This window comes from Aythya ferina (assembly GCF_964211825.1).
Source record: "Aythya ferina genome assembly, chromosome: 4".
In the NCBI taxonomy this organism is placed as follows: Eukaryota; Metazoa; Chordata; class Aves; order Anseriformes; family Anatidae; genus Aythya; species Aythya ferina.
The window spans coordinates 34,675,843-34,693,944 of NC_140300.1; the positions used below are offsets into that span (position 1 = coordinate 34,675,843).

An 18,102-nucleotide genomic window follows, 5' to 3' on the forward strand; every position below is an offset into this window, starting at 1 on the left:
CACTGCCAGGAAGCAAGCTTAAACCAAAAATACTACAGAAAAACACCGAGCAAAGAGAGGATTAACAAATACCATGCAAAGTAGTAAAGAATTAAGAGCAACTGAAATATTTAATTTTTATGCCCTCTTGCTATAGCTGGTATAAATTGTCATATTAACCCAAGTAACATGCACTGATTTTCCTGCTGCAGATACTGAGGGTTGACTCACTTTTAATGTGGGAAAAAGAAAGGTCACCTCAGTGATAAGCAGGTGTGTAGGAATTAATGTTGAGGTCTGAGTTTTGCTCACCTAGACTGCCTGATGCATACGTTTTGTTCCATGAAGTATGATACAAGTGTTAATCACATTTAATAAGCTTTTCCTGAGATGTCCCGGGAAATGAGGTACAAAAATTAAAACAGATGTATGCTGAAAAGCAAATATATTTATTATGCACTTTCATATACACAGGGATTTTCGCTTAATATAATACAAGGAATAAAATAAAAATTTTACAATGTGAAATTCATTCAATGTACATTAAAGGCTATTTACAACCCACTCCAGGAAAAAAACAGTCTATCTGCAAACCAAGTTAACTGAGAAGTTCAGATGGGGAATATTAAGCAATACAGATGTTTGCATAGCAGAGTAACTGAGGAGGGAAAACACCTTTTTATTTTTAAATAAATGGTAATGTTTTCAATACTGATCACAGAGAGGACAAAAATGCATCGTTGTGTCTCTACATCTCTTAACGCATTGCTCTTTTGAAGAGTTTTTCCACATGCATACAGTACTGATGCCAGTGTCCACAAAACAGTCTTTTCCCTAGCTTTCCCGTTAGGAGATTTAGGTGTCTTGTGGAGGTGACCTTGGGAGGACCAGTGAAATGTGATGAAGAGAAAGAGGATTCATGTTTTATTCAGGCTTTTTGGGTCGGGAGAACCGGTACATTGCCAGAAGCAGCTGTGCTGAGTCACAGCTACACAACTCCATTCGCCTCCACTTGATCGCGCGGATGTGACGGAGCAGAGCAGGACAGAGAGGACAACGGGGGAACAGCAACTTGCCTTTGCACACAGGAACCTCACAAATGTAGAGATTAAGAATCACACACGACAGCAATGTGGAATTACACAGACCTTCTGAGAAAGTAGATGCTTTAAAGCGATTCGTGCTCTGTTCCAAAGTGATGTTCAAAATCCGTAAGCATTGTTATTTTCCTTCTGAAAACGTTTTCAGCAGGTCTACTTTCTGCTGATTTGGATATGGGGTTTCCCCACCAGCTGTTTCAAATGTAAATACTATTCACACAAAAACCATCAGGCTATCTATAAATGGTGGCCCCTTGTGAAACTGGCCATATTTTTACGTCCTCTGTCCACAAGGTGCAATTAATAACACAATAAAATTAAATAAATATAATCCCAATGACAGTCAAGGTCAGTAGAAAAACGTTAGCATTCAGGGATCCCTTTCTACAGAACAAAACATACATCTAACAACTAAGAAAAGTTTTATTCTTGCACAGCATTGCAAATGGACTGTACTTGAGGTTTGGAACAAGTTTGCTGAGAACATTTTGGTACTATCTCTTTACCGAGCCACTCTTAAGGCCGTTTTGCAAGACTTCTGTCATGTCTATTTTATAATTGTCCCACAGGGACAAGAATTCAATACACGAAACATTCAGAATAATCAATATTGCTGTGTGTCAACTTTTAATATTTAATCTTACTATGCACTGAATGCCTGACTATAAAAGATTCTTTTTACATTTAGTAACAAGTGAATAAGAATGGAGGTGCAAGATATAAAAAAAACAACAACAACAAAAACCCAACACTTCAAAAAAATATTCTGATGACAAGAAAATGTTATGATAATAAGACACTGAGCCCTTTAGTGCCTTAGAATATGCACTACACATACATCCAGGGGCCATTTATCAAAGTTTAGGGATAGCCACACATCTAATTAATCCTCTATGAAAAATAACCTCAGCTTTCTATCTTCTTATTTGTGGAATGATCAGAATTAGAGTATGAAAAAGACGAATCTCAAGCCTTTAGAAGAAATACTCACGTATAAAAATAGGCTTATTTTCTAAAGAGCAAGGCTGTGTAATGGTGAATAGTAGAATATAGCTTGCATTTTTAGGAGAAAATAATCACTTGTTTAATTCTATCACTCAGAGCTGTGCAAATAAGATATGCACATTCAAAGGAAAAATTCATCCTGTTCACTTGCACAACAATGGGCTTGATTTTGCTCCCCTTTATATAAGTAATCTTTTTCTGCTGTAAGAGTGGGAAATTGTTTTTCTGTTACCTACATATGGACTACCCAGGTTGCTGACCAACCACACTCCAGGTACAGATACACACACAGGCACTACCTAATCCACCAGAAGTAGCAACCACATTCATACAAGTTTGTGCTTTAGAGTTATTGTCTCAGGACAGGGCTAACTCAGTAATCTTCGTCCTCCACAGACAGTGGTATCATTAACCTTTTCTTTCTCCATTATACTTTCAATGCATATTCTCTCAGCCTAACAAAGCTTCTGTATTTTCCACGGTTGGTTTTACCGACACATTCTCAATACAGTCCTCTGCCTTGGAAAAATAAAGAGCTGTTTCTAATGTATAAAGATGTACATGAAAGCAGGAGCAGACCTTTTACATTAGCACCTAAGAAATACCCATATTCAGTTACCTCATTACCATAACAATAACTGAGGCTATTTAAGATCAGGTGTCCAAGACCAAATTTACCCATTGCTTCCCGTGGTCACAGGCTGCCATCCAGATTTGATGCTACGGTACCAGACACAGAATTTTGTTTCTTAAAAATCCCAAAGATACTGCAGATGGCTGCAGTTTGACCCCTTTGCTACCAGGGACCAGCTATTACAGAGACAGAACACACAAGTACAGTATTTATAAAATACTGCTACAAGATTTGTATTTCTCAAGAGGACTTCTTGAAGTACACAGGAAAGACTGACCATACGTTACACCAATGCAAATGTGACACACTGTCTGCTTTTTTCTTTAGCCACAGGAAAATAAATACAAAAAAGCACTGCCTTTTCATACAAAGTTCACTGTGGCACATGCACTTCTGCCAAGCGTTCTAGAAATCAGAAATTCCTCAATCTTACAATTTTCAGCTGTTGTCAGGGAAATACCGCGTGTATCTTTCTGCGATTAAAAAAAAAAAAGAAGTGCTCATTCTGTGTATTAAATATAAAGTACATAAAATAAATTTTTGAAGCACAGAGGGTAATACGGAGAAGGCAGCCTGAAAATGTAGGCACGTTACAGTAATTAAGGTAACTGTACTGTGGTATAATCACATTCTTGAATTTCCAGGCGGACTAAACAAGCATTCATTGGTGTTTTCATCAATGCTTTCATCCCAGCCAGCTGATAAATCATTTGGAGCAGAAGCACTTCTGTTCGTGGCATCATGGAACTGACCTAAAAACACAAAACAAAACCGTGAAGTTTTGAAATATTCCACCATAGATGCAGTGCTGTCAGCCAGGCAGCTATGTAATTTCTAACTCAAGTTAAAAGCACACAACAACATACCAATGACAAAAAGCATTTCCTGTCTAACTCAACCCACGTGATGGATTTCCTGTGCTTGCTACCGTCCAAAACAGCTACAAGGATCCTGCAGCAGGAAAGCCTCCTGAATACAGCTTAAAAGAGGCAGCCAGGGAAGGAAAGCTGGTCCTCAGGTGCTCTGGCAGGGTATTTCTTGTGTGATTCTGCACGTGTGACTAATGCACTCACCGGTCAGGGAAATTACTGCTTTTGTGCTCCAGACGTGGCAAAAGAGGAGGTAAATTACAGTCTGAACTTGTGTGCAGTTAATAATGCACACAAGTTGTTTTAAACTTCTGTATTTAAAATTAAACTACGTGAAAGCATTAGAGAAAAGCAAAAGAAAAAAAATTGTTATCTATCACCTCATATGCTTAATACATAAAATAAGTACTTCAAAGAGGAAAATCCCTGACTTTGGAAAAAAGCACTATATGTTCCTGGTAAAGCAAAGTTCAACATGAGTTTTAAAATTATACACAAAGTGTGTTTTTTTTTTTTTTTTTCTCCATGTTTTCTACATGTTTTAAAATCTACACCGATGAAAAATTCATCAAAACTCATCAGCTTCAAGGACACAGGTCATGTTGAAACAATACATTTTAGGTCAGAATTATATACAAAATGTAACATGAAAGCTAGCACTGAACATCAGGCACCTGTGTATGGAGGTAGGAAAAAACAAACAAACAAACAAAAAACAATGTTTTGGACAGGATTTAGAGCTGTAGGAATCTATAGCTCTTTTGACTAAAATTTAGGGTCCATTTCCATTTTTACACCTGCTTACTCCCCTCTCTCTCTGCTCTTGTAGTTCTACCCTTTCGCTTTTGTCTGCTTCACAGCTCACCTGACCCTTTGATAAATAACACAAATATTTGCATGTTACAAATGTGCAGGCTCTATTATGTAGCTTTGTGAAACACTGTATTGTTTCAAATATTTCGGTTTAACCAAAATAGGAATCCCACAGAAACATTTTAAGAGTCCAGCACAGTATCTCAACACTCTGCAGTTCACAAGAGATCCCAGGTACACCTGGAGAGATGCATTCTGTTAAAGTGAACTCAATTTCCCAGACATTTCAGAGAAAAAAACAGAAAATGTCAACATGCTTTTGGCAGCTCAAAATCTCCCATTTGTGCATTCTGTTCCATCTGCAATTGCCCTAGAAACCTGCAGTCTTTGGTGGCCTGCAAGAGAAGTGAGTCAGCTACCAAGAACATTCTGGTTCTACGGAGCAGCAGTCTGGTCTGTAAAAATGCAGTGTTTACACAAACAAAATGTATGTTTTCAGAAAAATACAAATAAGCAATGAGAGCTGCATACATTTCATGTATGAAGATGCTGCTTCTTTGAAATTCAAATGGAAAATACTAATTATGAATACATTCCAAATACCCTAAAAAAGAAAAATTCCCCAGGATGAGGCAGAGAAATGGTTCTGTTTTAGCTGATTTCCTTACTGACAATTCATACTTGAAAAAGCTACATAATATTTATTTTTCAACATAAAATTTAGTATGGGAGAGAAAGTGAGAAATCAAAGTGAACTCCACTGATTTTCAGCTCATACTTAAGAATTGCAGAATGGTGAGGAAATTGATAACAGATTTCTACCTTGCTATGAGGAATGTCATTTCTTTGTAGAAGGTTATTTCACAGTAACAGAAATATAAAATTAAAGCTTTAGGGTAGCTTCTAAACTTTCACATTTGTGGATAAATTTGAGTTTTCACATTCAGAATCCAAATTCATAGAAGTAAATTTGTTGCCTGTAACTTGCAAGAATCTTCTTGAGAAGCATCTTTGTAAATATGATTAATTACTCAATATAGGGGGAACTGCATGAAATAATGAGTGTATCTGAAAATACCACATAATAAAATTCCCAGCTACTCTTATACTGGTAAAGAAAATTCCAGATCAAAGCTACATGAAACTTAGCATTTCATTCAGTAATATACTAAAGACAGTGGGGCAAGATTTGAGCATTTGGAATTCAAAAAAAATACATTGATAAACCAACTCTTCCAAGGCTGATGTTTTTAAATTACAACCAACCAAATACTTGCCATGGCTTTCATTAAGAAGACAACTATGATAGTAAACCACAATGAAATGTATTTTCAGCTTCCTTCAAACACACATGATGAAATACATGCATTTTACTCCTTCCTGACTAGATAGTTTACCTTTTATAGTGGCGTTTCTTTCTTGTAGTTGAAGCTTGGGTCACTACCTTCAATCTGAAGTTTTAAGGCTTGCTTAAGGCTGAGTTCTGTCTCTGCAGGAGGGTAGCCTTCCAGTACCTCCTGATGCCCTCTATCCTGCACTGTTCGTGGGACAGAAACCCTACCAAGAAAAACCTGATTGCTTTGAAGATGATAATTGGGATTCGTCATAATTCCATTTCTCTTCTTCTGCTCCCCACTCTGTTGGTGAATTAGGAACTGCTGCTGAGATCGACCAATTTCTTGCTGAGCTGGTGGGACCAAAATTTTGCACTGTGACTCTGCCGGCATTGACTTGAGCGGCACACTCGTCCCAGATTTGGCAATAGGTACTCGTTTATCAAACTGAGTCATTTCATACTCTAACACTTTTGGTTGGGAGGAACCACTTTGTTTTATTTTTTTCCCAGCTGATCCAGACTTGCTGGAATTGTCCGTTCTCCCCCCTTTGTTAGCTTTAGTTGATTTCAAACTAGGTTTCACTTGGCTCCATTCAAATTCGCTACTTGGTGAATTGTGATTTTGACTTAGGGAATGAGTTGTGGAAGAAGGAGAAACAATAGACTGCCTACTTCTGCTGCGTGGCAGGGAATGCTGCTGGATTTGTTCGGTAAAGGAGAGGCTGTGGAAACTATCGATGGGCACAGTCTGAGCGGTTGCGGTCGATGATGTGGTACGGAGAGAAGAATTTTTGGAACTTTTCAGGGAATTATTTGACAAAGATGACTTCTGACGGTCAACTGTAGAATCAGGCGACTCTGAAGGAGAGCTGAACGCATGAGCAGGCCCATTAGATAAGCCACGCATACTAGGCTGCATATCTCCACCAGTACTCCCTGAACTATTTGACTTCATTGTTAATGACTGCATTTTAGAAGAGACCGACTGTAAGGGTTTTTGCTCCATTGTGTGGACTGGAGACGGAGTACAGCCATTCAGAGTAGATGCACCATATTTTTCCAGTAATTTAATAATCTGAGAATGTCCATTTTTAGCTGCGACACGCATAGCAGTGCGCCCAAACTGGTCAGCATGATTTGGATCAGCACCATGCTCAAGTAATATTTGGACAACATCAATGTGCCCTTCTTGGGCTGCAATGCAGAGTCCAGTAGCACCTTGGTTACACGTATGATCAACCAGAGCTCCATGCTCAATTAGAAGCTGCACTACCTTCACATGACCTTGCCATGCAGCAGACTGCAAAGCAGACCTCTTCTCATTATCTGCAGCATTCACATCGGCATGGTATGTTATCAGCACCTGTACCATCTCCAAATGGCCCTGCCAGCAGGAAACATGGAGTGCTGTTCTTCCTTCGGCATCACTCGCCTCTACGTTTGCACCATTTTCTAAAAAATACTCAGCCATCGTGAGCTGGTTTTCTAATGCTAAAATATAAAGTGTTGGCCGGCCATCAGCATCTTTGTAGTTTACATCTGCTCCGTGGCTGAGCAGTAGTTCAACTATATCTCTGTGACCTTCTAAAGCAGCAACCCGAAGAGCATTTCTCCCATCATAGCCTCTCTGATCAATGTTGGATTTGTTTTCCAGTAATATCTGCACGCAATCATAGTGACCTTCTTGCGCTGCTAATATGAAAGGTATACGTCCATCATTATCAATTTCATTTGTTCTAGCACCTTGTTCTATAAGAGCTTCACATATCAACCTGTGACCTTCAAAAGCTGCCATATGCAAAGGTGTCCAGCCTGCATCATCTCTATGGTTTTCATCTAGTCCCCTGTCCAGCAGAGTCCGTACTACTTCAACATTGCCTTGTGCAGAGGCTATGCTCAGAACTGTTCTCCCTTCACTATCAATGCTATCAACAGCTGCACCCCAAAATAAAAGAGTATTTACAACTGAAGCGTGGCCCATGGAGGCTGCTGCCAGAAGCGGTGTACGACCATTGTTATCTGTGTGATCAACATCTGCTCCTCCTTCCAGAAGTAGATCAACAACATCTACGTGTCCTTCATAAGCAGCTACCAGCAGCGGAGTCATGCCGTCTTTATCGCAGTGGTCGACCTCAGCACCCCGGTCAATCAGAAGACTAACCACAGAAGCATGCCCCTTGCTAGCCGGTACACAAAGCGCAGCGACCGACAGTGCAGTCCTTCCGTCCACATCCTCGTGGTTCACCTCTGCACCATGGTCCAGCAGGTGCTCCACGATCTCTTTATGCCCCATGTACGCAGCCGCAATCAAAGCTGTTCTGCCCTCGTTATCCGCTTTATTAACTTCAGCACCATGTTGGAGCAGGTTCAGCACAATATCTTCATGTCCTCCCCAGGCTGCTGCTCGCAGCGCTGTTCGGCTATCGGCATCTGCACAGTCCACTTTGACTCCGGCATAAAGGAGCGCAGAAACTACCTCGGTGTGCCCACCCCACGCTGCAGACCGCAGCGCTGTCCAGCCATCGTGATCGGTGTGGTTAACGTTAGCCCCGCATCCGATCAAGCAATTCACCACCTTGGTATGCCCCTGCCGCGCAGCGAGGGTAAGTGCTGTTTGCCCGTGCGTGTCTTCTACCTCTAAATCTGCTCCCCTCGAAACCAGCAAGTTAACGACATCGAGGTTGCCGCTGTACGCCGCGTTGGCTAGAAGCGTCCTCCCGTTCGAGTCGCACTGGTTGACCGAAGCCCCGTTGTCTAACAAGGTGCGAATGGAGTCTTCTCTTTCCAGAGCCTGCCGCACGATGCAAGACGTGCGGTCGTCTTCGCTGTTGACGTGAGCGCCGGCTTTCACCAGGAGCTGTAATACTTCTTGTTCTTTAGGAATGAGGGTCGACAGGGAGTCTTTGACAGGTGTGCCATTCCATATCATCCACAAAGCCAGCTCTGAGGTCTCTAACTGTAAATTTGAGTTGATTAGATGCAGGGCAAATTCTTGAGCTTCTAAGGGCGTTAAATCCTTTGCCCGGCAGGTGTAGCTCATCGCCAGCATTCTGTGTCCCTCTGCTGCATTGCACAAGTATTTCTGCGTACAGTGCTTTACGTCCAGCAACCACTCCGCAAAGCTGTAGTGAAACAAGATTTTTGTATTTCCAAGTCCATCAATGAGGACTTTTGACAGGACATCCAATTTGCGTTGAAAATCTTCCATAGTCAACGTCATATTTTTGGTCCACACTGCATGATACAATTCTGTTGTGGTTAACGGCCTGCAGGCTGCAAGAATCACATTGAGAATAGGCTGGACTTTTGCAAACTGTTTTCTCACAAAAAGTCTCTGACAGAGCCAAAGGTATAGGCCATTTAATGTTCCCGGAATATCACGGATCTCTCGTAACATAATAAAATTCTCCACAACTCCATCTAGGACACGTTCCAGATACAAAAAGCAACCGCTGCTTTTGATGTGGAGCTGATTCAGCATTTCTGCAGTTTCTTTTGTGAGATGTTGTCTCAGTGCTTCTTCCTGATCTAAACGATGTAAAATATACTGTTGCACATCTTTCACAATATATGCCTTTCGTAGATCATCCAGACTTATTTTTCTAAAACCTATTGAAAGAGAAGAAAGTTATTATATATTTTTGATCTGGTTTCGCTTAAGTCTTTAAAAAAAAAAAGCAAAAAGACATTTTGGGGTAGGGCACACCCACCACAGTATGTTTTGTATGCAAACATACTGAATGTAAATCATTATTAATAGCAGAAAACACTTATTTTTAATCCTGATCTACTGTAAGCAGAAATACATGTCATTAAAGACAAACATTTTAAAAGTGACTTGAATCAGACATTGTGTATCTGCCTTGGACAATACTAAACACCTAAGCAAAAAGAAAAATAAATGAAAAACAGAACTGCAACTAAAGTGAGATTATTAAGTATTATTATTTTATTAAAGGGATAATACTTTCTCCAATGTGGTTAACAGTGAAATTCCAAATAATTTTCAGCTATTTAGATTAAGACAACCATTATATTAATATAATTACAGAAGATATTATTTACACCTGGTGCATATTCTTGAAATGAACATAAATCACTTTAACATGATCACCTTAGTTTCTTTTAAAAGCCTTTATGATGTAAAAGAGAGAGAGATTCAAGAACATCTTAAATGCCTTTACATTTCTGTGCACTAATTACCATGTATTTTTTCAAATAAGGACTTTTAGATAAACACCCCAGTTCTTTGGTAGCTGAATCGCTGCATAAGGAAACAGGCTTTCTGATAGTCATAGGATCCCATTGTTTTTTCCAAACTATTTACTCTTGAGAGGAAAAAGGGAAATTTCATATATGCATAGTGTGTACGTCTCCTCCCTACATGCATACACGTAAAACCCCACACCCTCTTGCAAAGTAAAGAACCCTGCTCATACAAACAGGTGAGGAACAGTCTCCAGGGCAATTCCAGTAGCAGAAAGCCCTAAAGAATAAGGCGGGATGGAACATGTGAATGGCATTTCAGTTCCATGGAATACATGGCTATCTCATTTAAAGCACTGCTTTTGATAGCACCAAACTGTGTGTTTGAGGAATACCTACCTTCTTTGTTTAACAAAACATTATGTTTTTCTGAATGCTACTTTTCTGAAAGCTACAGGAAAACTGCAGAAGACACAGACAGAGTGTCTTGAACTACTGAGGTTAAAACTGTATTTCATGCCAAAATTATTCCTCACTTCTCCAGGGACAGGCTTTAATCTCATCCTCCAATGTAGCAGCTTGCACACATTTCCTTTAGAGTCAGCTCATCTTGTCAAAAAAAGCCTTGCTTTGCAAACCAAAGCAGTTACTAACCCCCAAATTATATTGAAGGAAAAGTAGCCACTGAGCAACCCACCCAATGCAATCTCAGTCCTAACTTCATGGAACAAGTAATTGGAAGTGACACTCTGAAGAAGGTCATTTTCAACTCTATGTTTTTATTGGATTAAAATATTCTGTGGATCAAATTGCTCACTCTGTGAACTTGTTCCAATAATTGAGCTTTGTTTCTTGCTCCTGAATATCTTCAGCAGAGGTTCTGAACATGATGTCCAGCTCCTTCTGTTAACTATTTAAGAGTTAAGTCTTCCCAAGCAGTGTACAAACACAACAGCCTAGAACCAAGATGCCAATTACAGTGATGTTACTAAAATAGTAAAAGAAGCAGAAATATATTAATTATGGTAGCACGACAAATCTAAGAGGACTAAATCGATAGAATACAAAAGTATGCTTCCCCTCAAAATAAAATCATCGGACAGGATAATTCTGCAAATGCTAAGACCACACTAATGACATTATAGACTTGCAGATTTTTGAATGCAAGGGCAAGGAGGCAGAAAATAAGATCTGGGAAGATCTCTCTATTCTAGAGGCATTTTTTAATGTCTCTCCAAAAAAAAAAAAAAAAAGAACCATCTTTACCCATCACAATTTGTTACCGCAACTTCAAATAATGTCCTAACTTGACCTGCAGAATGGCATAATTCACTGATTTACTGTTCATTTGGTTAAAATATTCTGTATGTAACTTTGTAAAGCCCATAATTCATGTACAGAAGCCAAATAAGAAACATTGCTGAGTAAGGACAGCTGGTGCCCTCCCATTCTGCCGATTCCAAGCTTTCCTTTCAAGGAAAGGCTGCTTCTGCGAGCTTTCAGAAGACAGAAAAGCAAAAACAGTGGAGTTAAAAATGAAGGACTGCTTGGTGCATGAATTCACAGTCGTACGCGTGCACAGAGCTGTCATCACACAAGCGTTGCTTTGGTTGTCTCGCCTCATGTGTGCAGGCAACAGCTCTATTTTGCTCAATTCAGAGCAAAAAGCAACCACCACAATCACTTTGTAGTTCTTTAAACTCCTCTGTTAAGAGAGAAGTAAACACTTCTGCGAGTCAGATCTGTATCTGTCACTTGGCTGAAAGGAAATAGGCACAAAGCTCTGCAAAATCCTTCTCAGTGTGTCTAGTAATAGGTGACTCTCCTCACGACATCCCCAGCTCTCACCTCAATCCCATGCCCACATCTTTCCTTCTCACCTACATTTCCGTATCTAAGTTACTTTTATTTTTAAATAACTCCAATGCTTCTTCAAGTTTTGCAGTGGTTGATTTCACTTCACCCCAGCAAGAAAATCCCTGACAGACCCACACAACAGCAATAAGACTTCAGCTTATGTTCTGTGTTGACTTATGACCGCTCTTCACCTTCCTTGACTCTCAGCCTTTGCAAGAAAAGTTGCAGAGTCATAACTGCTCATGCATCTCAGATCCCATACTTGTGCTTCAAAAGCACAAAACTATTCCTTATCTTGAAATGTCTTGAAATACCAATCTCCATTTTGCCGTTCAGAAGGGGTAGGGAAGTCAATAAAACCATTTTGGACATGATCTAAAAAATAAAACCAGCCCAAAACCTCAATCCCCTAAATGCTCCAAGTTTTTCAAATGTTCTTTCTTAAGGAAATCCTATATATCATATCTGAAGAGAAGATCGTATATACAACGAACACACTACAGCCATACATGTCTTCACATGTCCTAAGGACAAAACATTCCTTAAGGGCTGGGATTAATAAACTTCCATTGTAACAGGCTTTTGAACAGAAATAGGCTGTTATATTTAACCACTGCACCATGCCATTCTACAATAAATACTCCAAGGAAAGTTTTACGGATAGAAAATATTAAAAAACAACAACAACGATATTCTTGTTGTTAGCTTGAAGGAGTAGAACAAAGCTTTTTTTTTTTTTTTTTTCCCCAACCTTCTATCTAAATGAGCTCATTTTACATTTCCAAACAAAGATCTTGCAAACTTGCTTTTCCACCCTACCAGACACAATAAGTCACTTTCACGGACAAGAAGCATCAAAACACTAGGAGAAAGTTCATTTTGTTTCAGATGCATTCCCACGAACTACTTAAGATCAGCAAAACAGGAGTGCAGCAGACAGAACTTGCAGTCCCACGACCCTGCTTTTTGCATTGCTAAGATTTTTCTTACAACACATCACTTTCAACCCAATGGGAGCTCCAATATGGATTTTCCTGATTTATTAAATTCCTGGCAGTTCTGTAAACAAATCAGTTCCAAATGTATTTCTTGGCAAGGTCTGGGGTCATTCAAAGAAAAAAAAAAAGTATCTTGGTTATATAAATACTTTTACAGTATATGAACATTTTCAAACTTTAATAATAAAAATAAGCTATTAACTAGCAGGTTCCACTAAATACTTAAAAATAACCTTCAATTTTCATATCCTTAACAAAATATATTTTATTGCATTAAAGTTTTAAATACACTTTAATATTTTTCATTTAACTAAACTGTTAGCTTTGAAATAATCTAAATGATTAAAACTATGGCAACATTTAGGCATTAATAATTTACACTGCTGATCTAAGCATATATTAAGTTCAGTATTTCTCTGGCTATTTATGGACATCTGCTCAAAAAGAACAATGTATCCAGCACAGTAAATGCACCTGAAAACTGCAGCAGCACCCTTAGTTTTTAATGCATTCGCAGTGTACTATGTGCTACAAATTGCATTGCATCTACCACAGATGCTAAGAGATATTGGAAGAGTCTTGAGGCTGAATTCTGCTACTGTCACTGGTCCATGTCAATGCATGGAATTTTATTTTGTTAGATTTACTAAACTACAGACGTACTTTAGTCTTGCCTCTTTAATTACAAAGCTAAAAAGCTGAAAATGCACACAACTTTTTATTAAAAAAGAAGAAACTCCCTAGCATCAAATTTTGAAGCATTGATCAGAAGAGTGAGAAAAGAGGAAACAGTAAATAATAAAGTCATGTCTACCTCCTAAGGGAAAAGAAAACCACACTTATTTCCCAAGTCTCCTGAATGATTTTTTTCAAAACAAAACTGCAAATATCTTTTTCACAGCAGTAGTCATAATACAGGAGTAAATTTTACAACTATATAAACGTTTTAAAATCTATATAAATTATCCTTTATTGTCAAAATCCAGACTTTAATGTAACACAAAACTGCCTAAATAAATTTTAACCTACAATGAAAAATTAGAGGACAACATAGTTGGTTTTTTTTGTTGTTTTTTTTTTTTTTTTTTTTAAGCGATCTCTCCTAAAGTGGTCTCATGCCATTTATACTCTGGGCAGCTGATTTGGAAAGGTTCGGTTCCAAATCAGACAAGTGATTTGATTTGGGGATTCAGCACTACAGCTACCCAAGTGGCTTCAATAACCAAATAGTCTGAATCTTCTGGGTGCAGAAAAGCTGGTTTGTGATTTTTATTACATTTTCCTTCAGTTTTCACATTTTTGCTCAGTTTTTAATTTTAGGAAATGCTACAAGAATGACCCTCCTTACCTATCCAGATCAGAACTAGCAAATTGCAAAAATTGCTGAGACCCATGCTCCTAAGGTTTCCAATCCAGAGCAAGTCTGAATAAATAAAATATCAGCTCTTAATATCTGTAGGTCTGGAGTTGCATGATAGACAAATACAAGAGTGAGAAAAGCCAAAAGGTCTGCTTTTGCCTATAGATAAGTTGAGAAAAAGCTGCCTCCGATGCTAGATTGAACCCTTTCATGTCCGTTTTTCAGTCTTTTTATTGCAGTTTCCAGTATGTAACGTTACCTTCATGGTAACTACGACTCTGTGAGATGTGTCATCTGCATGGGTTGTACTACGCTGGTGCCTTGTGCACGAGGAATTCGTTTGATCAAGAATGTCAGTGTTTAATTGAGGGGTACAATCAAGCCGGATGCCACAGATAATATCTTTTTTAAAGATAAAACAAAGAAGTACATGCCCATTAAAAAGCCTCTTTAGACCACTGAATAGAGCATTTGTACATATGCAGTTCTGCCTGTTTATCTTTATGTTGTAAAATGAGGAAATATCCACTTTTTACTCAAATTTATCTAAATAAAATTGCCAGAATTTAAAATGCCTAAATTATTTTAAAGAGGAAATTAGTTTTGCAAGAATAGCTGCTTTACTTCCAATATTTATCCTCTTTTTAGGGGAAACAGTTTAATTATCTAGTTAGCTGAAACATAAAAAACTATACACATTGTATGGTCTGTGCCACTTTCAGGGTAGATGTTTTTTGAGTTATTTAGAAAATAAAAGAAAGAAAACAGGGAATAAAAGGAAATAATGTTTTCTAAAAAAAACTGTAATAAAAGGATTGAAAAGACTGTTTACTGCAGCTGCTTGACAGTCCACACTTGTTGCCAAATGATAGCAAATGACTACGTGGGAGATTATCTGGACAACTATGGACACTAGAAGGAAAATAGCTAAATTTGGGGCAGAAGTCTGTAAGAAAAGCAGGCAGGCATGATGTGGCAGTTGGTGACAGTGTACATAGAAGAGAAGTCAGGAAGACACGCGTTATCTGTTCCCCCTCTTTTTTACTCAGTTGGCTGGCTTTTGCTCACTGTGGAGGGTGACCGCAGACTCATGCAGGCATCAATTTACATTTGGTTCATATTTTTGAGGTTGTCTTTGCAGCCACAAGAGGCAAAAACTATTTTCTTTTTTTTTAATTAATGAAAGCTGAGAATCTGGAGTAAGGGGAAAAATCTGCAGCACATTGTGCTACTACAGAAACTCCAAACACACAGGGGCCACGAACATGGGGCTGCAGCAGAGGCAGGCACAGCTATTCAACCTGCATAAATAAGTCACCGGCAAAAGGGAAGGAATGAGGACTAGAATAAACTCCCCTCCTTTCTAGCAGTGGCAAGATGACGGTGGATGAGGAAAGGCTGGACTCTTTCTTCCATGTCATGACTATTTTTGGCAGGAGAGATGCTTGCAGAGCTCTCGCCTGTGTTCAACACCCAAAAAAGAACATCGTCGGGACCAAGCAACTGCAGCAGCCCTGCTCCCAATCATTTATACCACATGCTGACATACAGTCTTAGCTCTCATTTCAGCACTTTTGTGGAGGAAGATTTCACACTTCAAAATTATAAGTGAAACCTGATATAAACTGACTTATCAAATTAATACTGGCTAGTATATATTCTATACCTTACTATAACGTTTTTTAGCAGAAAAAACACCAGATGGGACTCGTTTTCCTAAAACAATGTTAAAAGGATTCCAATCTATCTTACGAAGTTAGAGTGAAACTGATTTTTTGTGCCAAATGGAAGAAACATCTGAAGAAAACGACCAGTGACTACATTAGCGTTACACTTGCAACCATTTACTGAGAAACTGGAAGCACAAGAAATTCAGTGTAATGGTGTCCCAGAGTACAGTGCAAATTACTGTGCACACCCTTTCTTCTGTCACAAGTACAAAAAATGCTCAAGGTAAATCTTAAATTCTGCCTGCCTGTCAATTAACTTTTTTTTTTTTTTTTTTTTTTTTAAGCTCAGCTAAAAGTAAACATTCAAATACCACAAAAGAAGAGAAGAGTTTGCCCCAGAAGTGTTAACAACAACCTATCCTTTGCAGGCTAAAACCAGAAAATCAACATTATCTCAAAGTTTGCAACACAAAGTTGCAATACATATGTGTGTATTTATGAAGTTAACAGAAGCTTCAACTATGTTCCTCATGTCCTTGCAACATCTTTCACAAACTTGAGTATTGGCTGTAAACAAGAAAATCACCCAGAAGCGTACTGCTAGATGTAATGTCACAGTTTGCTCTCATTTTGGGAAAAAATCCACCACCATTTCTTACAAATAGACCCTAAAATTTAATCTCAAATTGTGTCCAATTACTTTGGGATTCATTCTTTCTTTTCTGCACCTTTTTGCACAGTGAAGATAGCATTATAATACCGCAAGCCAACTCCCTTTACACTATTCATCAAATCATTTGCTGTGGAAATGAGAAATTAACTCATTCAAGTTAAATTTATTTTAAAGGCATACCCATTAGTTCTGCTGATTTTTTCTGTCAAGAATTCCATCTGGAAACATACTTAGAAGACAACAGCAATTTTTTAGGACTAGCCTGAAACATTATATGATTCAATGGAAAGGAAATAAAGCTGCTCTGAAGAAAGTTTTGTCTGTTTTTTGGCAGTGACAACGTATCTAATCAGCCAAACTCTGACGAAACTATTCCCATATGAACTTCCAAAGGAGCCCTATGAAGCTACCCCAAAGTTTCCCTTAGTTCTCACATACTCCCAAATACCAGTGTTCGTGTCTGCTGATGATTAATACAGGACTCCATTCCAGAATGCAATTATCACATTGACCTTTTGCCACAGTAGAAACGAGCAAGCCTATGGGGCTGTGTTCTATAATCACATTTTTGTCCTAATTGTTGCCTTAACACACACAGGCTTTATACATAGGCCTGGAATCCAGTCTAGATATTACCCTTTATTGCATTTCAGAGAACGTCCAGTAACAATGTCATTATAGTGAAGAAATATTTTCATGACACAGTAAAGCCTGGATGAAGAAGTTGTAAAGAATTCTCTACCACACCATCTTTGCCAAAAGTATACTCTAAGAATCCACATTGACAGTTTTACCCTCTCAAGTTGCACCTTCAAAGGTTATTCATCGCTTTCTGAAAATAAGGGGAAAGTTTTTAATGGGAGATGAAAAAAATCTTTTGAGGTTGTGAGGAATGGGCGTATACAGCCAAAATACTTATGTACTTACACATCACCTACACTGTTTCAAAGCTTTTTAGAACTAGCAAAGCAAGAAGAAAACTCAAAGCCACCAACAGTTGTATTGTGGACATAATTTACCTCTGAATTACTCTGACGATTTAAGCTTTCTGTAGGTCTCAGTAAACTGAATGTGAGGATTTTAGAATTACCATTTTTGCCACTGCAGCTTTTTAGAACTAAGCACACATTAGTGTTTTCAACAGACACCAAGGGTCTTGAGGATACTAGATCCTTGTTCTGATGCTTGCTGGGGTCTGCACTCACCTGTAAACATTTTTGTAACAGCTTTGCTCTGCTTGCGGGCAGAACATAGAAGGAGCAACCAAGGAGGGAAGAACTCAAAATGGCCAGCCAACAGCTCCGCTATCGTCCCAGATAAGCTTGTAGAAGTCTGTTCACCCTCGGAAACGTTGCAGCCCTCATCAACTGAGTCTACAAGCAGGAAGAGGCTCTGCTGAGGGGGCTTCATTCCCAAAAGAGGAAGCAGAATGCACCTGGAAGGAACATGAAACAAAAACAGTCTTAGATTTAATAATGTGTTTATTAACTGTCATATACTCATTAAATTAAAGCTATGATCAACCTAAAAGGAAAGGTTATTTTTAAATAATCTAGGCAATTTTCTACATGGTTACCAAAGAAAATATAGAGTTAGATTGAA

General features: G+C 38.7%; 1 protein-coding gene across 3 annotated transcripts in view; it reads right to left on the reverse strand.

Annotated features, from left to right (window-relative positions):
* Positions 1 to 407: 407 nt before the first annotated feature.
* The window catches only part of ANKRD50 (ankyrin repeat domain containing 50), a 63,111-nt gene continuing 45,416 nt past the window's right edge, over positions 408 to 18,102 (reverse strand). For all 3 annotated transcript variants that reach the window (XM_084517542.1, XM_084517541.1, XM_084517543.1), the window contains 3 exons: positions 17,706 to 17,935; positions 5,798 to 9,345; positions 408 to 3,470 (listed from right to left, as the gene is read on the reverse strand). In XM_084517542.1, the coding sequence (XP_084373668.1) occupies positions 5,801 to 9,345; positions 17,706 to 17,935 (3,775 nt within the window). In that variant the 3' untranslated portion in view covers positions 408 to 3,470; positions 5,798 to 5,800. The remainder of the gene's footprint in view (positions 3,471 to 5,797; positions 9,346 to 17,705; positions 17,936 to 18,102) is intronic.